Source organism: Nipponia nippon, unplaced genomic scaffold, assembly GCF_047370975.1.
Source record: "Nipponia nippon isolate SJK-2023a ecotype South Korea unplaced genomic scaffold, ASM4737097v1 scaffold_4, whole genome shotgun sequence".
NCBI lineage: Eukaryota > Metazoa > Chordata > Aves > Pelecaniformes > Threskiornithidae > Nipponia > Nipponia nippon.
The window spans coordinates 83,828,389-83,845,582 of NW_028262358.1; the positions used below are offsets into that span (position 1 = coordinate 83,828,389).

Sequence of the window (17,194 nt, forward strand, 5' to 3'; positions counted from 1 at the left end):
CTCCGAGACCTCGGGGCTTCGTTCCAGGGCCGCCGTCCCGGGCGCTCCGTCCCCAAACCGGCGGCTGCCGGGCTGGGGGGGGTGTGGCGGGGGCGACCGCGGTACCGGTGCTTCGCTGCTACCCGGCTCCGTTTCTCAGCGCGGAGGCGCGGCCGCCTGCGCGCAGCCCCGCGCAGTGCCCGGGGTGGGTGCGCGGCTGCGGCTCCCCGCCTACGCGGCGCCCGGCGGAGCCCCTTCCCCGCCGCCGCGCCCCCGCGCTCCGCCCGGCGGTGTTACGCCTCCTTTCGCTCTCTGTCCCGCCGCGCCGCCGAGCGGGGCCCCGAGCGGCGCCTCCCCCCCTGCGCGGAGCGCGTGCCGCTGCGCCGCCGCGGAGGGACCGCGCCCGGGGCCTCGGTGTGCTCTGTGTGCGGGAGGCTGCGTATCCCCGGGCGGAGCACGGCGCCGTCCTTCCGCATCGCTTCCCAGCGCTGCGCAACGAGCCCTGACGGCCGCAGGGCTCCCGGGGCTGGGAGCAGCGCACCAGCCGCTGGCCTGGAAAGCTCTTCCTCAGTAACTTCGGGTCCCACACGGAAACGCCATGTTTTCTTTGCAAGGGGTGTTTGCAGAGCAGGGTTTTATGTTTGTTTGTTTGCTTGTTGGCTTTTCTTTCTGGGATGTGCCCAGCCGTTGCTATGTGCTGGAGAATTGCTGCCAAATAAAAAGTATAATGAATTACAGCCATGGGACGTTGTGCTGGTGCTGAAATGGTTAATTTTTTCCTGGTACCTTTTTTTCCAGGACTATTATAAATGCTCTTGTTTAACAAACCACCACATACACCACCTTCTTGTCTATAGAAAGTGTTACAAAGTAAAGCCCCTTCAATCCAAGCTTAATGAAATAAGCAGAAAATCTTTCCGGGGAGAGACTATCAAACTTCTTTAATGAGTAGCTCCACTTTATTACTGAAATACAGGCCTGGAAGCTACCGTTTTGTGTTCAGCTAACATTCCAGATATTACTGTATGAACCTTTAAATAACTTTTTTAGTCATCTCATCTTTCCAGTAATTCACTGAAATTTTGTGTTAAATTCTACTAGGAGAAAGGGACGAACCCAGAATTATAACCATTTCAAGAGACCTGACAAAAGTTGCTTCAAGTTACAGCCTTAAATCATGCATTGAAATATCAGTACTTAAATGGTGTGTATAAAGTTATAAATAGCTGTATAGCTAAAAATATACTGAATAGATTTAAATTAGAAATGTTACATTTTATTTAATCAAATAGAAGCATGAAGTTAAATGTGCAGCTTTGAAGAAGGAATCTTCAAAGTGTGCCAAACCTAGATATATGGTTGATCACTTTACAGCTTTGGCTATTTGAAAGAAGGTATTACAGCAAATTATTTCACTTTTTTTTTTTTTTCAGACATCACAGATTAGCATATGTACCGTTGGAAAGTCTTACAGAAACTTACAATAGTATGCTAAGAAAGAAGCTTATAGCTGTAATATAAGATGTATATAGAAATGTATGTTTGGAGGTAACAGGATATTAGTAATATAACCTCCAATATGTACTGTAAAATATATAAGAGTTGGTTTATTAGGCTGTGATTAACCACTGTCAGAGACGGGGTTACAATTAGTTGAAAATAATTGCGATACTACTAGAACGGATGTCTTTTTGTATGGAAGTGTCACTGGGGTATAAGGACGTGAAGATTTTAGTAAGCCATTACCATAAAGTGAATTAGTCTGATTTTGTGTGTGTGGTATTTTGTGTATGCGAAGTGTGAGGTAATTGCAGAGTCTTTTATTTTCTGTATTTCTGGTTGTCATTTGTTAATAGAATTACTGCTTTATCACCTAAGGGACATATTTTTTTTCTTTCAAATTCAAAAAGACCTTTGCTTTTGCAGTGCAACTCCTGGTAAGGTATAGGCTAGTCCTGTTTAAATCAGTCTGGAAAAGTGTTGAAATGTTGGTGTGTATTTGTTTTAAGCTCATTGTAATAACCAGCATATGGGAAATGTCCTTCTTATGACAAAGGAGATGAAGGGAGCATGCATCTTAATGACTGATTAGTAACACTTTAGAGCACTAAGAAAAACAATACACTTTAATTTAAGCAATGAAATTGTTAAGATTAATGAATATTTGCTTATATGTGGATGGTACATAATAATTTAATCATCTGTTTACACGTAAATGCATAGTTGTGGTTGCAGATAATTTTTTTAATAATATGAAAAAATATTAATTTGTAAAAAAATTGTATTCTTTTTATCACTTTCATTATTCAGATTTTGTTCTTTGGTATTATATTCCCACTTATTATATTTAACAAACAGTGGAAATTCTTTTTTTTCTTTTTTAGTAATATTGCTGGACTCTAAAGCACAACAGACAGAATTGGAATGGATTTCCTCTCCTCCCAATGGGGTAAGTACTCCAGGCAAAAATTAAGTTCCTAAAGATAAGTAGTTATTTTACCAAAGCAATTGAGAGACTTGCTTTAAACTAGCTCCCCCTCATATTTCTCTCAGTAATCATACTAAGTGTTTACAGCTTTTTCATTTTTAGAATGGAAAGAAGTGTACCTCAGGTTACGCTGTACAAATGTACAAGCTGATTAAAAGTAAGCGTCCCTTTAGAAACTCACTTAAATGTTCTCAGTAGCTTTATGTTATGTAGTGTAATCCTTTGTGCTGTACCAGAAAGCTCTGTATATTTATAACGCGGTATTTTAAAGCACTTTTTCCTTCTTCCTTTAAAAACAGCAGATTTACTTCTGTGTGGAAACTTTCTAAAAATATGTTTTTCATTTTCTGTGTAATGGGTGATCATAAATTTGTTTACGATGTTTTCTTTGTAATTGAATAGCACAGATTGAAGTGCTCTAAAATAAAAACATTTATACTGCAGATGTGTTTGAAATGACATTCCAAACTTGAAACATCCCCAAGTCTTGAGGAGCTTTATATCTGGAACTAGGCATGAATTATGTGGTTAAGGCCACCTCCAGCTTGCTTACGAATTAATCTCATGGTACTCCATGAACTGTACCATTGTAAAGTACATCATTATAAAAAATGAGGAGTTTAGAAACATCAGTGTTATTGTCTTATTTATTATATATGTAAAGTTGAGAAATGCTGCTTTCAGTCTGAATTAGAAGTGGTATAAAACCCCTTCTTCCCCAAGCCTTGAGGAAGAACATTTTCAGAAAGATATAATGGGTATATTGTCCTACCTTAGCTCAGTCCTCCCTTAACTCAGTCTGACAAATCATAAATTATATAGACAGTGCTCAGTCATGGAAACAGTCTTGCTGAATCCATTGCGACTCCTTGCATGAACAAGGACTTGGGGGATCAGGCCCTTAATCTTCAGCGCATTAAGAAATCTGGAGCCAGAAGAGCGTGAAGTGTGAGTGGGGATATAAAAGTGTAACAAATCCTTTAAATAAGAAGAATGAAAATCTGAAAGTGTCTTTCTTTAAAAGCAAGATCGTAAAATCAATACAAGCATAAACTGGAAACGAATCTAAGGACTTCAGAAGGAATGTAATGCGAGCTCAATGCGTATGATGGCTAATAACCTCGGCATTAGCATTTTGCACTGATTGAAGCCTTTACCAGAGGTGTTTGAAAGATTAGGTTGGTGGCAATTATATTCGGCTAACCTGTAGATAATGAAAGACATGTCAACACATGTTACACGTGTCAGCATACTTAAAGATGAAAGTAGAGTCAAATTCAACAAATAGTAAAAGGTGACTTTTAGAGGTAGAAGCCAATTTCAATCAGGAATTAAAAGTGAATCAAAACTAATGACTGGATTCATATGCATGAGAACGTTCAGAAATAATTGCCTGTATATTAACATAAAAGTACCATTTTAACAATGTAATTTTGAAAATAAATGTTTTTCTAGTTTTAATTACTGAATTTTCTACTATGCAATAAAGACTTCATGGGAATAAACACAGAAAATCTTCTTCTTGACAGAGACTCCTGCATCATCACAGTATGGAATATATCAGCCAGACACTTGTTAAATGCCTCATTCAACTGCAAATGTTATGTCTAACAATGATCTCAAACATTGTTAAGATAACTAAGAAGTTAAAATACCATATATTGAAACCAATAGAACAGGATGCATTCAAACAGAATTGCGTGTGCATCACCATATGTTGCAGCAGGACAAAGAAAAGTTGAATTTTCTTGCTGTAAAAGCTATCATGGAACTGATCACTTTAGAACGACATTAATGAAATGTGACCTCAGATGGCGTAGGTGAAAACATATCCTGAAGTACTGATGTATTTTTTTCCCCTGCAGAGAAGCAGGTACATCTCCAGCGGACTACTTGAAATAATAGCTCTGTGATTACAGAATTGAATCATAAGTCACATTTCCTTAATTTTTTAGGAGAACCATATTCCATGGCTTTGGGAAAACACGTAAAACTAGACTTCAGCATTTAATGCTAGGCATAACGTAAAGTAGGACTTATCTGAATTTAGTGTTTTGTATTGTTTTCCTTGACTGTAGCATAAGAATCTCTCTAATACTAGCTAGCCTCATGTAGTGGACTTTTGACCCTAAGAAGGCTCATTTGTGTTGTATTATGAAAAATGGTTTGACTTTGTTAAATGTGGTTTGTTTGTTGTTTTTTTTGTTTTGCTTTCTGTTTGTTGGTTTTTTTTTTTCTTTTCTTTTTTTTGGGGGGGGGAAGGTGGGGATTTGTTTTGGTGGAGCAGTCCACATCAAAACCCGAGGAGTCAGATTCTGTTGTGTGATGCATTAGATGTTACTTTCACTTCAAAGATACAATATGTCGTCTAAATGGAATATCTCATTTCAGAATCTGGCTTGGTGTTTTGAGGGAGGACTGCTTACGGAAGATAAAAAATAAAATAGACAAAAACCTCAAACCAACTCAAAACAAGAAAATCCAACACTACCTCATGTGAAATGGAGAATATAAAAATCAGTGAAATTTTAGGCTTCATGCCTTTTTTGTCATCTTTGTGGTTTTTTTTGTTCTTTTTTTGTGTTTTCTTTTTTTGTTTGTTTGTTTTGCTTTTTTTGTTGTTGTTGTTTTTCAGTGTGGCAGAGCCAAAAGCCTTAGTTCAGGGCCCCTTTTTTTCCTTTCCTTGTTAATACTTTTTTTTTTGGGGGGGGGAGGTGGAATCTACTCATTCAGATCTAATAAATCTATTATGAAGATAGACTTTCTTCTGTTCTGAGGTTAATACAGTTCCATATGCAATCAGTTTAGTTAACTCCACGAACATTTAATAATATATTTCAATAATTTAATACTATATGCATACATAATACCATACATACCATGTCTATATTAACTGTAGGTCTTTGAAATGCGCTTTGATATTTGCAACTTCTGCGCATTTCAGCATCTGCAGCTGTGATATATTTTTTGATGATAACTTCCAGCATCAATTCAGCCACATCTGCTTTTTCTTGGAGCAGTAGACCAAAATCAAAATGATCTCATTTGCTGTCAAATAGGCTTGCAAAGTACTGTATACTGCATGGCTCCTAGTCTGGGAAACCAATGCCTTCCACACTTGCTTACCGGTATAAGGAATGTCAGTGGGTGCTCCATCCTGCAGAGGTGCGGAGCATGCTAGTCCCACAAAGCACTTAAGCACATGCTTACCATTAAGCTCATAAGTACTGTCATTGATCTTAAGGGTGAGCTTAAGTGCATTATTGACACAGGGCCAGAGGGCTAAGTGCCATAAGGAGAAGTCATGGTTGCTTGTATCATTGTGTGAGGATAGCTCAAAAAAATTATCTAATTTATTACAGCTGAGGTTTCTGAAGTGAATTAAATTACAAGAAATGTGAAAAAAGGTGAGAGACAGATATTGTTTTGGTTACACCTGAGCAGATCTGCCTGGTTGATTTCAGTGGAAGGTTTGCCATTGCCGGAGCTGCAAATTCCCATGCCACCAAAGGCATTAAAGACTGTGGGCTGGGCTGTTACAGGCTTACCAGTTTGTTACATAGTTGTTATCCTAAAGAGGGAACAACAACAAAAACCAGGCTTTGAACCAGTGAACTTTCAGTCATGTGGGTTGTTCTTAATTATGTAGTAATCTCACGGTTCATTTGAACTCCCAACTAAATGAAGTTTGCTCCTTTTATCATGGATGCAGCCACTGAACAACATGTGAGGTGAGGAGCTCTTGTTTACCTTCTTTGGTTTGTAAGCAGAACAGAAGGTGGACTGAACAAAAAGGGGACAATCAAAATGTTTTCTTGCTTTCAGATTTTTAATTCTGTCCGTTTTCTTTTGCCCTCTCTCTCTATGCCGCTCTCATCATACAGGAGTGAAAACCACAGGACTCGCAAGTTTCCCATGCTTTCTGTACAACTGAAAGTTTAACTGGAAGTTTTATGTACACAAGTTTTATGTACACTAGGCAATTTCTGTTTCTAAGACTAGGTTTCTCTGGAAGCAAAGCTGCCTCCCTCCTTTTGGTCTTTGCTTACCCAAAACTGTCATGACCTTAATGAAATGTGGGAGAGCCCAGTGTGTAATCAGTACTTGGTATGTTGAACAGCCTTCTCTGAAACTTCCCCTTTACAACTGTGCCCATGATATGACAATGATTTTTAGAAGTTAGTTATATGTGGGAAAGATGTGGAGGGAGAGCAAGCCTGCAGCTGTGTTAATATGTATTTTCTTCATTTGAGTGCTTAAGAGTATTTTAACAATAACCTACTTTTTATGAAGCCATACTGTAAAAAAGGAGGAGACTTGAGTTGTGTGAAGCCTTTTAAAAAACACAATAGTTACATCTGGTGGCGTACTTGTTTTGTATTACTAACTCTTTGTTATTGTTTTAGTGGGAAGAAATTAGTGGACTGGATGAAAACTACACGCCTATACGAACATACCAGGTATGCCAGGTGATGGAATCAAACCAAAACAACTGGCTTCGGACTAACTGGATTGCAAAAAGCAATGCACAAAGGATTTTTGTAGAACTGAAATTCACTCTGAGGGATTGTAACAGTCTTCCTGGAGTTCTGGGGACTTGTAAAGAAACTTTTAACTTGTATTATTATGAAACAGACTACGACACTGGCAGGAATATCCGAGAAAACCAATATGTAAAAATAGACACTATTGCAGCAGATGAAAGTTTTACCCAGGGCGATCTTGGGGAGAGAAAAATGAAACTTAACACAGAGGTGAGAGAAATTGGACCTTTGTCCAAAAAAGGATTCTATCTTGCGTTTCAGGATGTAGGGGCCTGTATTGCTTTGGTCTCTGTCAAAGTCTACTACAAGAAGTGCTGGTCCATCATTGAAAACTTAGCTATTTTTCCTGACACAGTGACTGGCTCAGAGTTTTCCTCTTTAGTTGAAGTACGAGGAACTTGTGTCAGCAGTGCGGAGGAGGAGGCGGAGAACTCGCCGAAGATGCACTGCAGCGCAGAGGGAGAATGGTTAGTGCCTATTGGAAAATGTATCTGCAAAGCAGGATACCAGCAAAAAGGAGACACATGTGAACGTAAGTAAACATGCAACTTGTTCTCATCTGTACATTGTAGGTCATGTTCTACTAGCCTATTTTTTTTATTTTTTATTTTTTTTCCCAAGAGAAATACGTCATCAGTCTGCTTTTAAAGTTTGTGGATCCTCAATCTGTAAACTTCACACTGGATAATCTAAAGCAATTGGCACTTCTGGATAGGGAAATCAGCAGCTGCATACTGCATTTTAAAATTTAAATAAGAAAATTTAAAGTTAGTATGTATGAAGTATAAATATAGATTCAGGATTAACATTTTAAACCGGTTAAGGTTATATTCCTTGTATATCTTGCTAAGCAAGCCACGCATATCACAGAACATTGTATTAATAATCTCTGATATGAGTGGTTAAATAATTTGTTCTTTCACATGGTCTGTGACAGAATTATAAGAAAACTAAAACTGAGGAAGAATGAGGTGTGGTTAGTAATGGGAAGAATACACATGCAATAAAAACTGAGTTAGAGGTCATAAGCATGTACAAATTCAGACAAAAGAGTATCATTTTTAGCTCTTTCAAACAGAATATCATGTTTCCAGAGTAAAGTTTGGTTTCCTTTCTACAATACCTTTTTGCATAAAGCTAACTCTATAAACTTTTGGCTTGCCAGGGTATCATGGTGATTAGTTTAAAATACTAGCAAGTCAGAGACTAGTGACTTGTACTTTCTAATTCAGATTGGTTCAGTTACACATATTCTTAGAAAAATACTTACCCTTCGCATTGCTGTCACTGGGGCTACGTGTGTAAGATGGTTCTGCTTAGCATGAGAAAGGATATTTCATTGTCTTTGCTCACAGTAAAATCAAGAGAATAGGCAGTTTGTTTGAAGACAAGTATTTTCATATACATTTGACACATGGTCTATCAATTTTGTCATAAGATGACACAAGGAGTTATATCAGAGGATCATAGGATCGTTAAGGTTGGAAAAGACCTTTAAGATTATCGAGTCCAACTGTTAACCTATCACTGCCAACTCCACCACTAAACCACCTCCTCAAGCACCACGTCTACCCGTCTTTTAAATACCTCCAGGGATGGAGACTCAACCACTTCCCTGGGCAGCCTGTTCCAATGCCTGACTACCCTCTCGGTGAAGAAGTTTTTCTTAATATCCAACCGAAACTTCCCCTGGTGCAGCTTGAGGCCGTTTCCTCTCGTCTTATTGCTTGTTACTTGGGAGAAGAGATTGACCCCCACCTCGCTACAACCTCCTTTCAGGTAGTTGTAGGGAGCAATAAGGTCTCCCCTCAGCCTCCTCTTCTCCAGACTAAACAACCCCAGTTCCCTCAGCCACTCCTCATATGACTTGTTCTCTAGACCCTTCACCAACTTCGTTGCCCTCCTCTGGACATGCTCCAGCACCTCAATGTCCTTCTTGCAGTGAGGGGTCCAAAACTGAACACAGTACTCGAGGTGTGGCCTCACCAGTGCCGAGTACAGGGGCACTATCACCTCCCTGGTCCTGCTGGCCACATTATTCCTGATACAGGCCAGGATGCCATTGGCCTTTTTGGCCACCTGAGCACACTGCTGGCTCATGTTCAGGTGGCTGTCAACCAACACCCCCAGGTCCTTTTCCACCAGGCAGCTCTCCAGCCACTCCTCCCCTAGCCTGTAGCGTTGCATGGGGTTGTTGTGACCCAAGTGCAGGACCCGGCACTGAGCCTTATTGAATCTCATACAGTTGGCCCCGGCCCAATGATCCAGCCTGTCCAGACCCATCTGTAGGGCCTTCCTACCCTCCGGCAGATTGACACTTCTACCCAACTTGGTGTCATCTGCAAGCTTACTGAGGGTGCACTCAATCCCCTCATCCAGGTCACCAGTGAAGATATTGAACAGGACTGGCCCCAGTACTGAGCCCTGGGGAACACCACTCGTGACTGGTCGTCAACTGGATTTGACTCCATTCACCACCACTCTCTGCGCCAGTTTTTAATCCAGTGCAGAGTGCACTTATCCAAGCAGTGAGCAGCCAGCTTCTCCAGGAGAATGCTGTTGGAGACAGCATTATATATATATATATATATATATATATATATATATTTTCTATATATTCTATATATATACACACATTTTATATATATATATATAAAACACCATATTTTTATCGTAAGATAGGCAGACATTGGTTGGTGAGAAATGTTGTAAGTTAAAAACTGGAAAAAAACCCCACAGGTCTGTGAAGAGGAGAACTTACAGAATCTCAAAAACAAAGCTGGCAGCAGTCACTGAGTCTTGAGATGTCTGTGTGAGGACTTCAAAATCCTCTACAGAGGATTACGAGGACCCTAGAAGAAAAATAAATGTATCTCATTATTAATAATTTGTCCTCCGGAAAAAAAAATTGTGTTCTTGACAAGTTTTTATGACGAAATTGGTACAAGGTGAAGCGAGTGGAGTTTTTCTGATACCTTTGTAGCCTTGCACAAATCTTTCATTGTTCTGGTGGGAAGGGATGAGGGCTTATACACTGTGGAGGGTGATCTCATTAGGAGTAGTTGTAATATGAAAAACTGCCCCCACGAAACCATTCAGTAGACTGTATTAAAGCTCTGTTAAAAATATTAAGCACTGTGTCCCACAGAAGCCTGTTTTGAGGTTTTCAAATGTTTTTTTGGAGTTACTTTTTTTCTTAGTTAACTTGCTCTTGATTACAGATCTGAGTTATGGTTGATGTAATTAATATACTAATTTTATTTGACTCAATAAAAGAGGGAAAGTATCCAAAAAAGAAAGCAGTGTATGTTGGGAAGTGGGTGGGGCACAGGAGCTGAGTGAGTGTGGGGGGGATGGATAGAGAAGAAATTGGTGTTTGGTAACTGGAATTGAAGTAACCTGTTTATTAAACATGCTTCTTAATTTCTAACTGTGCTGATGTTGACAAAAGAATTAAATGATAACTTGTACTTGAATACAGTAGCATGCTCATTTGCAAGAACACTTCCCATTTTTGGCTTGCTTCCAAAGCAATCGCTAAGAGAATATGCTACTCTGGAAACAGTCCAGAGGATCGTTTATGGTATTTTTCCTCTTTTCTTTCAGTGATCCTGTTAAGAGTTTCAAAACAAACTCTGGCTCCATATTGAGGCAAGTTAATGTATTTGAGAGGGAAAAGGTGGGAGGCAGGCACTCGCCGAATGCACACCGTTGGCAGCTCAGAGTCAGAGTGATCTGGTTGACTGTGGTGCACAATAGTAATTGCCGTCTGTGATACTTGTTAGCTGTGTCTGTGCTCAAGGATGTTATTAAGTATGATCAACTATGTATTGACCGATAACACAGCTAGCACACTGATACTGTGTCTGTTTTTTGTGACAGATATTGAGAGAAACTTATCTGAACATTGACACTAATGCAACTGGCTATCTGTTACTGTCAAGCTGTGTAACAGATCAAGCAGAAGCAAGTTGGTGTGTGCTTCCTTAACCCAGAGCTTTTATAGCCCTGTCTGAGGGCTCACTTCTGCAAATACTTTGTACCTGGCATGCTGCGTGACTTCTTTGGGACTACTCATGGCAGAAAGCATTGTGCTCTGTCAGGATGGGCAGAAGTCTGTGATTCCCCTCTCACACTTGCTAAAGCTCAGCTATATTAACTTAACACAATAGGAAGGTCTTTTAAAGATACAGAATAATACCTTATCTGGCTGTGTTGTAGCAAAGGTAGGAGTAGATAGCCACATTGTAGTTCCAAATTGAGCCTGTAACTCAGTGGGGATTTTCATTTGTGTTATGCTAGCTTGATTGGCTGGCTGTGATTGAAGAATGTGTTCTTTTTGCATACAGCTTCTCTCCTGTGTGTGAAATTTATTGAGTCCAGATACTAAAACAATTGAATTTTGATTTATACACAACTCTGCACTGAATATGTTGCCAGAAGATTTTTTTTGTTGTATGAATGTAAGTAACTGGTAATGCTGGGAAGGATGAGGAAGAAAACAATCACGAGCGGTGAAGCACATAACCTGGAAAATGAGCTCCCATGTGTTCCATCTTCAGTGCTTGATCTTTCAAGCTGAAGTAATCTTTTTTTTGGGTGTACACTGATCACTGCTCACTATAGGTGTGCCAAGGAGTCCATGCCACCTCAGTGATCTATCGTGTTAATGCACATACATAAGAGACCCAAATTTCAGAGAGCTCACAATCGTCATTTAAAGCAAAATCTTAAAGCTGGGTGAAACAAATATGAGAAAACTAGATGAGCCTCTGAACTTTGAATTGCAGATTCTTTTGCTTATATGCAAGGACACTATCTCCTTGGTGTTGATCTTATGTCTACTGGTGTGTGACACTAGGCTTAGGTGTGGAAGTTGTACATTTTAAAGGATTGTCTTGAAAGGTGCCCAGCAAAGGTACCAGAAAGGTACTTAGAAATATTCAGTTCTCCCAACATCATGTATTGCATCTGTTCCTGCAAAAAAAACCCCAACCACAAAAACCCAATAAAGTTCTCACTAACCGTAGCAGACTCCCAATAGGTCTAACTTCAAGTTTTTTCTCACAGTGGAGTCCAGTCAATATGTTGTGCATGTAGGGACCACACTGCGATCAGTGATTGGTACTTGAAAGAGAAAATAATTCTTGGAGAACTTCTAGTGTAATGTATTTTCCATCTGTTTCATGTTAGTTGGGGGTGGGGAGGGAGAGAATTAAATTTATTCAATTGGAGCAGTAGAGTGATATTTCAGAAGGTAGGAAGCATCTCTTAATGTGACTGAACTGAGAAATTACATAGATGATTTGGCACAAAGTAAAAAAAATTCAGAATTCTAGGGAAAGCCAAATGGGTGCATTTTACTGTTAAACATTTTATAATACCATATGCATTAACAGTTGTTTTATTGGCCCCAAAATGGGGAGGGGATTATAGCTATTCGTACATTTTGTCTTGGTGAGGTAAAAAGGGAGCTACAAGCTTTTCTTCCCGGACTTTGTCATGTGCTGTACACTGTGCCAGACTACAAGCTGCATCTGTTCCTTCTTTTTTTCTTCTTGGGACAAACTTTTCTCTCTTGTCTTTGTGAAATATTACTTGATAACAGATCCAGAAACCAAATTTGCCTTATGCTTCGCATATTTGTGGTAAAGTATGTGTGGTTGTGGTTTTTTGCTTTGTTGTTTTTTTTTTTTTCTTAATATTACTCCACTTAGCAGCTGATGTGCCACAAGTTTACTAGTAGAGGGCAATGAATTAAGGAGGGAATATGAATAAGTTGTCATTAAAAAAATGTTACTATGCTTCTAAAAAGCTCAAGTTGTGCATATTGTGAATTGGGTGTAGAGTTTAGCCCAGGTAGTATGTCCCAAAAGCTGTGGGTGACCTGCAGCTTGAGTAACCTATGTTGACATTCCTGCATTTTCAACTTGAAAATGTTTTGCTTTGTGGAGAAGGGGAAAAATGGTAGAAAACTTTCTCAATGGTATTTATATCATCAAGAGTCTAAATGTTTCCTTTTCTGAAGAAGAGTTACCTTTCTTCCATTTGCCTCCAAAACTACTCTAGGGAAGAGAATGTAAGTATTCTCAGCAAATTGAACCAGAACAGAGAATAAGGATATCTCTGATATCTCTTGTAATTTTCTCTGAAGCCACTGGAAGTTCAACAGGAGAGTGCCTACCTCCTTCCCTTTTTATCCCCTAACATATTAAATAATTTTTCAGTCCCTTTTTAAAGAAAGGTCAATGTGATCTGATATCAGGTCCCAGATACAGCTGCATAGGAACTATTGGTTTTTTTAAAAAAAATATCATGTAAGTATCTTTCTGAAGGATCCTAGCAAGGTTCAGAAAAATACACCAGATACTTTTAAAGTGAAAGTAAGACCTTCTAGCTAGATGACCAAAAACACTGAAGGTGTTTCTACTATGAAATGCAGAGCTGTGATTTGGTGTTTCTACTATGAAATGCAGAGCTGTGATTTCTACTGCCAGCCCCCTTTGGAGTTTCTAGAAAGTTGAATGTCTTGGCTTTCTTTCACCCTGGAGTCTTTTGACTGCCCTTCTTGTCAGAGAAATGTGGTAGAAAGATATATTTTCTCGCTATATCTTTCTTTCAGAACAGTCTGGTGTTCATAAAGAGGATGATTTTCACAAATTTGTCAGTCTCCCTAAGTAATTTGGGTTTCTTTGACCTACTTTGTTCATGTTCTTCAGCCTTTTAGATGTGTCAGCACAGAGAAGAGGAGAGGAGCTATGTTTACTGTTAAACGCATCCTCTTTGAAAAGTGGTTTTCACATTAAATCATACAAAATGGCTTGTGTTCTCTATGGTCAGGGATAGCCGTCACCTGAAGAAACCGGTGCCTTCATGCTTCATAGCATTTGTTCACAGTCTCCTCCGGGTTGCCTTTTGGCCCTAAGATACAATTATTTTTTTGAAGTGTCTGAATTAGCTTCATTAGCATGATTATAGGCCATCGTAGTTTTGGTGATACAGCATCCTCTCTCAAGCGTACAATGAAGATATGCGAGAAGTAAGGTGATGTTAAGTTGAAGTGATCAAATGGTGGAGGCAGTTGAAACTGGCTAGTTCTCATCCATAATGCTATCAGAGTGATGCCTAAAATGAATTAACTGCAGAGGTACTGGCAGGTTTAGTTTCCAATTAAGTAGCTGTTTTGCTTCAGAATTGCTGACAGGAGTGAAATAACATATGCAGGTGGGTAATCAGGAGCCCAGATCCTAGAAGTGAAATTGTTGTATAATGTAGTTGAGTGTAGAGCTCTTTCCTTTCTCCAGCCTCTCTTCTTCTTCCCTCACCCCACTCTGTTCCTCTTCCCAGGTTCTGTTGTCTCCAGGAATTAATTTTATTTTTGCATTTTCTAGAACTTTGCTAACTATCAGTTCCTTAAACTAAATTTGTTGTACTTTTTTTTTTTTTCTTTTTTGTCAGATTCACTGCTGTGCACAGATTTTGAAAACAAAACAAAGCCAGCAATGAAATCTAACAGAATCTTAGTAATTTCTGCTTTAGTTATAGAGGAAGCACTAAAGCTGTCTTTTTACGGGTCTGGGATGCCACTGCTGATTTAGCTATGGTTGCTCAACAGCTGGGCTGTTAACTCCTTAGCCATAAAGTCTATCTTCTTTTTGTTCTAAATGATGCTTTAGTTGGTATTTAGAAATGGAATCTCATCGTGTCAAGTCTGTTGCCCAAAACCATACATCTTGCTTCTGAAACAAACTTTTCTGCCCAGAAATCTTTTGTGAAAGGCGCAATAGGCATGGAATAGTTCTGTTATAATTTTCTAAGTATAAAAGATTTTCCTAGATGAAAAAGCAACTGGCTTGCTTGGAAATTCTGAGGGCTTTTTTTTTTTTTGTCCAGGGTTTCTGTTAACCTTTGAGAATTAAGCCACTAAAATAAATTTAAATATTCTTTCATTTCTGAGTACAAATGGGAGAAGTGACACATATAATCCTTGTTAGGGGAACCTCAAATGTACATGCATTCCATTAACTATGACTGTTAACTTTTTAAGGAAAACAAACAAACAAACAAAAAAACCAACCTAAGCCCCCCCAACCAGAAAACAAGGTTCCAGGAACTGAAAAAAGGAGAGTTAGTAGGTTACAGGGAAACTGAAGGTAGAGATCATTTAATGGAAGAACCGATGACAGAAAAGAGAGGAACATGTTAATAAGTGTTTAACTAATCTAGTAACTAATTTATGTAACTGTAAGACATCTATTATGTGGATGGTGAAATGCTGTTCAAAGTTGTTCAAGCAAACTGTGCAGTTCAAGGTAGAAATTGTTCTCTGAAAACAGAGTGCCTTAAGCAAAGGAGTGGAGTTTCTTATTTGAGAAGTGGGACAAACATACAGACAGATCCATGTTTGGTACTGATGTTGAAAGAAAATTAAAATTATGTGAACAAAATGTTTGCTTAAGTAGATTAGCTTTTGAATTTTGCTGCATTCCAAACTTCCTCTGTTATCATTAAGATATTTGCCCTCCCCGCACCCCAGCAGTTCAAATATATTAAGCAGTATTAAATCTTTAAGAACATCTGTCTGGTTTTACTTGGGAAACTGTGGAGATAGTTTTCTCTTTAGGTGGGTTTTCACTTAGTATCATGCTTATTATCACTTGAACTACAGTGTAAAAATTACTTGTTCCTTCTTGACTTCTCAGCATTAAATCTCAGTGTTTTCCTTGTACTGTGCAAGCTCTGTCTGCAATGCTAATTTAGTTATTAAAAACAAGAAGCTGCATACAACTTGTGGATTAACAGTTTTTAAATTGAAAACAAGGAAAACATTTTCAAATTAATATCTGCAAAGACAAAATGGGTCTTTTGAAGTGTTCTCAATACATAGACTTAATTTACGTCATGATTGTATTGGGTTTTTTCCCCCCATAGAAATACTATAAATACTACTTTGTTAATAAAAACTTAAGGCGGAACCAAGTGAAGAATAAAATAAGTTGTAAGGGGGTTCCTTACAAGAACTACAAAAGTATTTTCAGGGAGCTTATTAAAAGCCAAACATGGTTCACATGACAGGAAAAATATGCAAATGTTTTCTACTCTAAGCCTTCACAGAATCTTGTGGCATCAAGCAGAAAAAAAAAAAAGGGGGGGAAAAAAAAGGCAGATTCACTGTTTAGTTCAGCATTACCCATCTTTAGTTTAATAAAAAGTAGCCTCTCTTTACAGGAGGTTCTAATCTAACTTCTTCTATAACCTTGCATTATTGAGAAAACAGCAGCAATAGCAAATATATTTAAGACATTTTTATGAACTGTCTTCTGCTTACTTAGGGAAGCTTTTATCCCTGTGTACTTCCTAATCTTTCCGTTGCATGTATCTGTCACAGTGAGTTCTCTTGTCCCTAATATTAATGAAAAATGTTATATATGAAAGTGAATAGTGTCCTAGTTAATAGTTCACAGCAGAAACTTTCTTTTCTGTGGGAATCTCGTATTTAATTTCTTATGCTCAGACATATCAGCAGTATGTCCAGTGTTTTCACCAGGGTGTCTCTGGTGAAGGATTATTCTCATGTACTTTTCTATTAATGACTGTTTCTGACTTCATCAAGTCACAACACAACATGCCAACATATGGAGAGTGACTGTTCAGTATTTAATGCTTTTTTCCTTAGTTCTATTTTTCTCCATTAAAAAGAGATTTTCCTTTTAGGAAAAATTATCTTTTAGAAGCTATATGCATTTTAGGGAATTTGGCTTAATATTAAGCTAATTTATAATTATAATTCAGAGTAGTGAAGGCAACCAAGTATAAAACTTGTGTGAGAGAATAATTAGGCTCAGTTATTATACTTCTAGAGTCCTGATCCTGTCAATGCATGTACCTGTATAGCTTTATTTAGCTGGGTGGCCCCGCTGCTGATCCTAAGGAGGATAATGTTGCTCACATCTGTATGAAACACCAGGTTTTTCTCCCCAAGGTAAACTGGTACTTTAACTTCTTAATTTTTCTGCTTTGGATTAGTTACATGTGAGCCTTGGCAAGGCATGGCTCTCCTGCAATAATAATAGCAAGCATTTCTCTAATAAAAGTCTAATTAACTGTAATTATTAGTATTTTCTGACACCTGACATACCTCAAATGCATGTGATTGATGGATAAAAATGAAGTACATGATTAA

General features: G+C 38.6%; 1 protein-coding gene across 7 annotated transcripts in view; it reads left to right on the plus strand.

Annotated features, from left to right (window-relative positions):
* Nucleotides 1-17,194, plus strand: part of EPHA7 (EPH receptor A7) — a 173,505-nt gene that overhangs the window by 2,349 nt on the left and 153,962 nt on the right. For all 7 annotated transcript variants that reach the window (XR_015708039.1, XM_087773831.1, XM_009475571.2 and 4 more), the window contains exons 2-3: nt 2,364-2,428; nt 6,874-7,543. Coding sequence is in view for 6 of the 7 variants with exons in the window: in XM_087773831.1 (XP_087629957.1) it covers nt 2,364-2,428; nt 6,874-7,543 (735 nt within the window). In the remaining variant the exon portion in view is untranslated. The remainder of the gene's footprint in view (nt 1-2,363; nt 2,429-6,873; nt 7,544-17,194) is intronic.